This window comes from Anopheles marshallii, chromosome 2, assembly GCF_943734725.1.
Source record: "Anopheles marshallii chromosome 2, idAnoMarsDA_429_01, whole genome shotgun sequence".
Lineage (NCBI taxonomy): Eukaryota > Metazoa > Arthropoda > Insecta > Diptera > Culicidae > Anopheles > Anopheles marshallii.
In genome coordinates, this window is record NC_071326.1 from 89,890,797 (window position 1) to 89,899,788 (window position 8,992).

At 52.8% G+C, this 8,992-nt stretch overlaps 1 protein-coding gene across 1 annotated transcript; it reads right to left on the reverse strand.

Moving 5' to 3' along the window:
* Positions 1-540: 540 nt before the first annotated feature.
* LOC128709318 (protein pangolin, isoforms A/H/I/S-like) lies at positions 541-8,749 on the reverse strand. The gene is made up of 2 exons (XM_053804304.1): positions 5,949-8,749; positions 541-565 (listed from the first exon to the last, which is right to left on the reverse strand). The coding sequence occupies exons 1-2, from the start codon at positions 8,747-8,749 to the stop codon at positions 541-543; spliced, it is 2,826 nt and encodes a 941-aa protein (XP_053660279.1).
* Between the last annotated feature and the right edge of the window lie 243 nt (positions 8,750-8,992).

Genomic DNA, 8,992 nt, shown 5'->3' on the forward strand with positions numbered 1-8,992 from the left:
GGAGATGAAGCGTTGGGCCCCGTCAGGTAACTCTGGAATCAGGTTGCAAACAAATGCACTTAATGTGGCCTGTGCCCTGCACACCGCACTGCCCACATCCTTCATCTGGTTCTTATCGATTTAATACACAGCTTCTTTGTTAACAGCGAAACCTATAGTCTGATTATTTGACTAGAGCCACTCGGCCTTAAACTCGGCGTTGAAAGATTCGATTGGCTCGGTCGTTTGTCTCGCCCCAACTCGCTCGTGGGGCGTTGCGAATGTCTGGTGTGCATTTTCCACGAGGTGGTGACTCAAAAGCCCCCCCTCAAAACGCCCACCATGCTGTTGTTCCGTTTTTCACCCCATATGAGGGGGAAGGGGAGTTTTTCCATACTGCCGAACTGACTCGGTGAGGCCGGGCGATAGGGCAAACGATTGGTGGTGTGCGATGCGGAGGAGGTCCCATTCTACTGCAACGCTATGCTAGGCGTTCGTCCCTTTTATTGTCACTTGCATCGAACCAGATCCGGTGCGTTTACAACGCACTGCCCACGTGGTTCACCAGCAGCGAAGGTACGGAAAACTAAATGGAAGAGAAAAAAACCACAGAAAAAAAAAAAAAACATGCGATGTATTCAAACATGGTGATGTGGGGTTGGGCGTGTTTGGGTTTAAGCCCGAATATGGTTACCAAAGCTATAAGTACATGACAATGGTTTTGGACTGGACGTAAATAGGAATATGACGCACAGGATAACAACATGAACACGTGTAACTAACACTACCTCGAGAACATATACGGCTACGTCACTACTGTACCGAACAGTGTTGGGTGAATCTGATTCAGATTCATGAATCATTGAATGGAATGGATGTATCTGAATCTCTTTTTGTAAGGTTCATGAATCCTCTAAGAGTCATGAATCTTTTTATGAGCTTGTTGACCTCCCAGGACAACTGTCATTTTACATAAGGCCTTAAGGAGCCTCGTCCACCACTGCTCTAAGGATTCATGAATCTTTTGGGAGTCGATTCCTGATTCGAATGACTCTTCTCAAAATATTTATTGAGCACAACACGGATATGAAACCTACAGGAATGTGGAATTTTGCACAAACTTCATCGTTTAAAACTAAACTTTCATAGTTGTTGAGATGAACAGCTGCATGTGGGTAGTTTTTGTCGACCAAAACCAGGCTTTTAAGGTTTTGGACGAGAAAACTATCGATAAATAAAAACAGCACATTATTATTTTGAGCAAATTCGCTGACGTGTCTCTGAAGGTGACTGCTACTGGGCACAGTGTTACACGTTGGCATTATTACCATATCACACCTATTTCGATCTTTCCAGCTGTTTCCACCCACCAAAGGTTCATGCTCACCTGACCGGACAGTCAATGGGGCTTTAACGCACGCTACACTCTGTTCGGCCGCATGTGCGAAGGATGTTGAATGGGCAACGTGGGTCATATTTGCTCTAATAGCTTCTCATTCGTCACCATAAATCGATCCTCTTTTTGGTATTTCCGCTCTTGTGCGATGGAGGGTAAGCATTTGCCGTACGCCGTTTGCCCGGCGTTTACGCACCGACCGGCGCGTACCGGAGGGAAATAAAGATCGTTTCGCTCGGGGCGGGCGTCAAAACCATCAACCGTCGAAGCAAAACCATTCGTCCATGGACGCGATGGCCGAACCCTGGCAGGGGAAGAGCAGGGTTTTGCATGTTTTCTTTGCTTTCCCGGCAAAGCTTGAGTGATCCTGACGTCCAATAAAAGTTACTGCCGGATCAAAGCCTCCACAGCACACTCGGGGACCGGCACAGGAAGACTCCACCGAACCGATCCGATCGACGATCCGGATTTTACCCCGATCGGCTTTACTCGTACACTGTTGTGTGTTTTTTTTTCTTCTATCGTGCAGACGCTACGCCATTTCGTCCAAAATATACAACCGTGCACCATAAAACGTGAAATTGGTTTTACAAATTGCAACAAAATGACCCTTTTTATGGCAAACCCGCCGCCAGTGCCGCGGGTGGGGGGTTCGTCGTCTACTGCCAACGTCCATGGGTGAATTGGTTTGTAGCGTTAAAAATGTATCCTGAAATCTAAAAACAACTGCTCCAAATCGCGGCTAGCAATATTTCACCACTGTGGCTCTGTATCCGTTTGCACTTTGCTGCGAGTGTATTCTGCCAACATCTCCGCACGGCTGGACGTCAAAAAAAAAAAAAAAGGGTGGAATGATAATCGATGATCTGTTATGCTCTCATGATTATCGCACGTACACACGCACACCACGACCGATACGCACACATACACCACTGCAAGCCAGGTCAGTGTACAATCGTCAAATTCACACATTTCAATATCACTCGTCGATCGTTAACCACCTTCAACCAACAATAACCGATAATTAACGAGATTTCACGGTTCTTCCCTGCCAGCAAAAAAGGGAGCAAGCGAGTGAAGAAGAGCAACCTGGCACGAATTTCAAGAGAAGCCAGAACGCCATCTCGATCGTGCGGGTAATCGAACCGCGAGGGAGAAGGAAGGGCGACCGGGCCCGCCGGGTGGAAGTGGACTGACTGATCGACATTGCCCTGCCGGGTCACGGGGCGAGGAGACAGCCCACCGTTGGCGAGGCGCAGCGGAAGAAGCGGTGGCAGTGGCCCAAAACTACTTGAAAGGCGCAATTATCCATCCATCTCCGTGCAAAGTCCCACGTTACCACGGGCGCGCACGGCCATTCGTGAATTGGGGACGCTCAAAATTGCGCACACACACATACGTTGAACAACAACAAAAAAAAAGAGAGAGAAAAGCGCAGGAAAGAAAACCACAACCACCTTCCAGAAAAAACGGAAAGAGCAGCGTATAAGTAGAGAATTTCTGTTGTTGTTGTCTTCTCGTTCCAAACTTTTTGAAAGAAAATAAAAGGTGGAAGACAAATCACAAATGAACCCGGGCACACTCGCGTCTGCGTCCACGCCGGAGTTCACGGCGATATGGAAGGAAACCCCCGGCACTGGCAGGGACGATCGCGTACTAACTTCCCGTTTTCGCGCGAGACATGAAATATTCGCTGTCGTTTCGAACGAGCCTTAGCCTTCCTTCTGTTCCACCCCCCACCCCTCCCTTTGGTTTTGGGGTTGTTCTGCTCTAGCCATTGGAAAGCTCCCCGACAGCGTGTGCGGACTCGCGGGGGGTCGGGGTGGCGATCGGCCGGAGTTTGGAGCTCCGTGCGAGTGCTTGCGCTCGCGCTCGTGTGTGTCTGTGTATCTGCCGGTTGGAGATGCTGATCCACCACAACACACCAACCCACCCCCATCACCAACCCTCCTTTCCACCCTCGACTGTTGCCACGAGTCGCCTTCGTTCCAAACGAGGGAGGCTGTGTGTACTGACACTTCATAAATTCTTCGTTATTCCACACCCTTCCCTTCACACCATCCCCTGTCTGCTGCTGCAACCCCAATCAACCCGCTGTGTCTGGCGCAGTGTGGATGCTGTGGCCCGGGGGACAAGCCAGGGTTGTTTTTCGTTTTTTCGTGTAGCCTTTTTAACGAATGACGAAAAAAAAACAGTATTATTGCTTCCTTTCCTGTATTCTTGTACACACTGGCTGCGATCTTGCTGCTGCTATCCTTCTCTCTCTCGCTCTTCCGCGCGCGTTGGATTCCTGTCCGAACCCGATCATCTCGTTGCTTTACGACCTTTTGGGCTGGTTATGGTCCTCCCGTACCATGTTCTATGTTCCGTTCTTTAGGCTTTCATCCATTATTGCTTCTCTTTCTGTTCCCTTCATCCCGCACCAAGAACATCCCTTCCCCCCTCCCACCCACCTGTTACGATCTTTTCGACTCTTTCCAATTTATTGTGCTCCCTCTCCTGGTTCTCCTCGTCCTCGGCCACGACTCCCGCTGGCACTCCTGCTGATTCGGAGCCCGGTCTTGGGCGCGGGGGAATGTTTTTTTGTTGTCTCTCTTCGCCGTGTCTGTTCATTTTCTCACTGCTTCTCCTTTAGCGTCCTCATCCTGCTGCTACATCTCATTATACTTCACAACATATTTCCAGGTCCTTTTCTATTTACAAGTTGCTGTGTTTCTACTACCAAACACTTTGATTGATTTTGGCTCTTTCCTCCTCCACAACCCGGCGTTGAGGTGGGTTTCGTCGCTTGCCTCCCCGCCCGTCGATCGTCGTTACTCGATCCTCGTTTCCCGCTTTGCGTCGATTCTTGCGATCAGATTGTTTTCTTGCGCTTTCTCAAAACTCCACAAAAAAACCAAAACCGAATAGTGAGAGAGTGGAGAGAAGGAATGAAGGAAAAAAAAAACACACAAAACAACCAACTCATCCAATCATTTCATCGTTCTTTTTCCGTTTGTGCTGCTGCGTTCCCACCTTAAACCCACCAACTCCGTTTTTGGTGGGTAACTCCACTAACCCACTGCTCTTGGTCCACACACACGCCAGGCACTCTGTGTGTGTGTGTGTGCGAGAGCAAGAAGAACCATCCAGAATGGGAAGCGAGATGGAAAAACTTGTTTTGGAAATTCGTTTCCACCCTTGCGCCTACTGTCCTTTTAGCCCACCTTACCTTCTCCTAGCACACTCCGGGCAGGGATCTTTTCCCGCTTGACTATGTGTGTGCGTGTGTGTGTGTGTGCCTCCCACGACATGCAGAAAGGGAAAAGGCAACGGAGCCTACGAAATGATCCTCGAAACCCAGGCATTCTTCGCCTTCCGTTCCCTTCCTTCTTCCAACGCTCCCACTTCCCCACCCCACTCCACCCCCTCAAGTACCTTACGCGCGTTCGCTTACAAACCTTTTTTCCTTTTTTTCGTTTTTGGTTTTCGGGTGCCTCCGCCCTGCCACCAGCATCACCATTCACCCTGCCAGTGCCTCCTGTTAACCAAAACACTTCTCGGTCGTTTTCTCGGAAGACAGATTGATCGTTTCCACGCATCAGATGCACATTACCAAGAGCGACATACGCATGCAGGACAAGAGCATGCGTACACTTTATTCCGCCTTTTTCGTTTTTCCTCTCTTCTGTACATGGTTTCATTCTTCGGCTATTCTTCACAAACTGGAACTTGTTACGCGATCGGTCAATTCGTGGGTCCGTACGGTACGGTAAAAACCTTCCATCACCGTTCGAACATGCGTTGGTCGTTGGGCATTTCAGTCTTGTTTTTTTTTTATATCATCGATTCGATACTTCCCTAAGTTATGCGGCTGTTATGCTTTCTTCGTTGTGCTAAACTATCTTCTCGCGCTTTCGCTCACCTTGCCCCCGGGGGATGGGAATGGCCAACCAGCACCCGGGGGCACCCGGACCCGGTGCGCGGGTCTGACTTTTTTGTTCTCGGCATTTTGCATAATGGGACGATTATCTAATGCACATCTAATGCAGCAACTAATAATATACACATTGCAAGACGTACTAACTTTACACCGGGAAGAGGCTTTACAATTATTAACAGCTTGGAAAAAGGGGGGTGGACGCAACGCACGCACAGCATACACACAATACATTACAAAACATACATCCATTAGACGAATATTATCACGAACACTAATACGCTAAACGCACAGACGAACAAACAAAATAATAAAAAAAAAAACATAGAACCAACGCGGCCCTACATGATGGAGGACACAGTTTTAAGGCCACTGCGGGGTTAAGCTAACACACATTTAACACATCCTTTTCCCCGCGCTAAACATAACAAAAAGAAAACAATTGGAAGAACCAGCGTTTCTGGAAGCCCCGAGGAAAAACGCAAAACGGGGGGGTTGAACTAGAGTTCGAAGGGACGAAAAGGATATTTGGGGATTGCGGGAAGAATTTGTGTGTGTTTTTTGTTTCTTGCTTGGGACAGGAAGATCATAGTAGTAGTTTCTGTCGTTTCTGTGTCGTTTTCTGTGTTGTTTGTTTGTATATCGGTACACTACCTATCACTAGCGATTTGACTACTGCTGCTGCTGCTGCTCCGACTACTGCTGCCGCCGTTGGTGACCGCTGCTGCTGCTGCCGCTGGACCGCTGTCATTGCTGCTGGATGCACCGGTCGCCACTGCTGCGGTCGTCGTTGATGGGGAGAGATCACCGTTGGTTTTGCTGGTCGCGTGAAGCTGCGTATGGCCGAGCTGCAGTGGGTGGTTGCTGCCGCTGTTGCTACTGTTGCTGCTGCTGTGGAGGGAGGCGAGGTGATGATGGTGATGGGCGGGATGCAGCAGGAACCCACCGCCGCCGCCCGCCGGTGGGCTGGTGGACGAGGCGGGATGTAGCGCACCGGACGCCGGTGAACCCATCGGCCCATTGCCGGTGCTACTGTCGGGCAGCTCCTCCTTTATCGTGAGCGCAGTCGTGGACGACACGGACGAACCCCCGGACGAGGGTGGCGTGTTGGGCAACAGTGGCGGGGATGTCTTTAAGTTCAGCTGCTGCAGATGGGGCGGTATCTGGAGCGAGGGCGTGGAAGAGGAGGAGGACGACAGCGAGGACGAGGACGACGAGGAGGAGGAAGATGAGGAGGACGACGAGGAGGAGGGTGTGGGAGGGGCGAGCGTGGGGGTGGAAGGTGTCGGAGGTAGCAGCATCGCGGTTGGGCTCTTGCCCAGCCCACCGCCGGTACCGTTCGTGACACTGGAGGAGCTGTTGTTGAGGTTTGTGCCACCGCCGCCACCGTTGCCATTGCTGGCCGCCGAGGACGACGAGCTGGTGCGCATGGTGTGGTGGTTGTTGTAGGGGCTGAAGTTGTTGCTGTAGCTGTTGTTCAGCTGCGATCCGCCGATGCCGGAATCGTTGCTGATGTTGTTCAGCTTATCGCTCACGTTCTGCAGGGCTGCTGCGGCCACTGCCGCCGCCGCCGCCGCCTGCTGATGATGGTGGTGGTGATGGTGATGGTGCTGGTGGAGGTAATGTTGTTGCTGTTGCTGCTGTTGAAGTTGCTGCTGCAGCTGCTGCTGCTGGTGCTGCTGCTGGGCGGACGCGATCATCGACGCCAGCCCGAGGTGGTCGTGATGGTGGTAGAAGTTCGTTGGCGTCGCGGGGCTTGCGAGCAAATTCAGCGGGGACGCTATACTGGTCGACGGCGACTGCAGGCTCGACAGTACGCTCAGACACCGCGGACTGGACAGTGACTGGTTGATCGACTCACGATCTTCGTCCTCCTCGCCCGGCGACTTACTGCTGTCGTCCTCCATACTGCCACAGCTCCCGATCGCATCGTCCGAACCATCGCCCCGATCGCGACCACCTTCCCGATCGCTGCCACCATCACCGCGATCCCCTCCGCCCGCCTCCTTGTACCGGATGCACTTCTTCTTGCGCCGGCACGGTTTGCACCACTGGTTTTGCTGATCCAGCCCGTACCGGGCCCGGCACTTTTTCATACTGTTCCCGCCCGGATCCGCCGGACTGCGATCCTTTTTCCTTTTCTTTTTCTTCGCACCGTACCCGTAGTTGTCCCGGGCCGTCCAGCCCGGGTAGAGCTCCATGTGGAGTTGCCGCTCCTGGCGCGCCTTGTCGTAGTACACGCTCTGCTCTTCGCGCGACAGCGAATGCCACTTGCGGCCGAGAATTTGGTTGATGGCGGCCGACTCCTTCAGCGTGCATTCGGCCACCACCTTCGCCCGCATCTCCTTCATGTAGAGCATGAACGCGTTCAGCGGCTTCTTCACGTGGCTACGCTTCTTCTCGAGGGCGGCCTCACGTTCCGCGAGCGATTGGTGCTTGTGGCCACCACCGCCCCCTCCATTGTTGTGGTGGTTCTGGTGGTGGTTGTGATGGTTGTGGTTCGTGTGATGGTTACTGTTGTTGTTGTTGTTACCGTGCTGATCACCAAGCGATCCGCCCGATCGGTGATGGTGGTAGGAAGCGGAAGACCGATGGTGATGGTGATGGCCGGACGAAGGTTCGTGATCCGCGCCGGACGTCGACGATTCCAGCTTGATCGACGCCCCTTGCCGATCGCTACCCCGGTGCGATCCGCCCCCACTCCCGGGAATGTCCTGCTTGGGACCCGGGGTGATGATCGCCGGATGTCCCGAGTTTAGCACCGGATGCGATGGATGAATGCTGGGCGGTAGCAGCGTGGGCGAGTAGCGATAGAAGTCACTCGACAGCGACGTGTAGATCTGGAGCGAGGATGGGTAGGGCGTTCGGAAGCCGGCGGCCGGACTGTACAGTGAGGGCGAATGCCACGACGATGGCACCGGCAGCATATCCGGGCTGATCATCGGGTAGGGATACTGGCTGGTGGGGAAGCTGTACAGCGGTGGCCTCGTCAGGCTCATCGTCTTCGGGTCCAGCTGGTACGGTAGGATGCCACAGTGGGCCGGCGGGGGCGATGACAGATGGTCGCCGTTGTGGCAGAAGAACGGCGGCAGGCTCATCTTGTTCGCCATCGACACCGGCAGACCGCCGGCCGCACCGTTCGGGTACGAGTACGGCGGCACGATGTAGCCCATGTTGAACCCGGGATGGGGCGCACCCCCGTGCGGCAGTTTACCACCCGACCCACCCCCTCCATTTGCTCCCCCGCTGCCACCGTACAGTGTGCTGGAGCTTTCATGGCGGGTGGTACCGTTCTTGACCGTCTTCTCCTCGCTTTCGGTCAAATCGATCAGGCTGGACTTTTCCTCCAGCAGATTCTCCGACAGCTTCTCGTCGTCCCGGTCCCCCTCGTCCTTAAACACTTTCACCTCATCCGTGCTGCCCAGCTCATCGCCGGTCGAGCTGTTGTGGGGCATTTTTGTCGGCCAATTTGCACCTAGCCAGTTAGGTGCTTACGCTGCGGAAATCACGCGATAAATTACTCCTTTACGCCGGGCGTACAAACACGACACTGATACAACTATATTACAGCAAAATGAGGATCTGTTTGGCGCACACGCACAGAATATAAGGCACTTCGGGAATTCGATGCAGAATATTAGTGGCCCCCGCCCCGAAACAGGAGGTAGAAACACTATTTAATATGACGCTGCGACCGC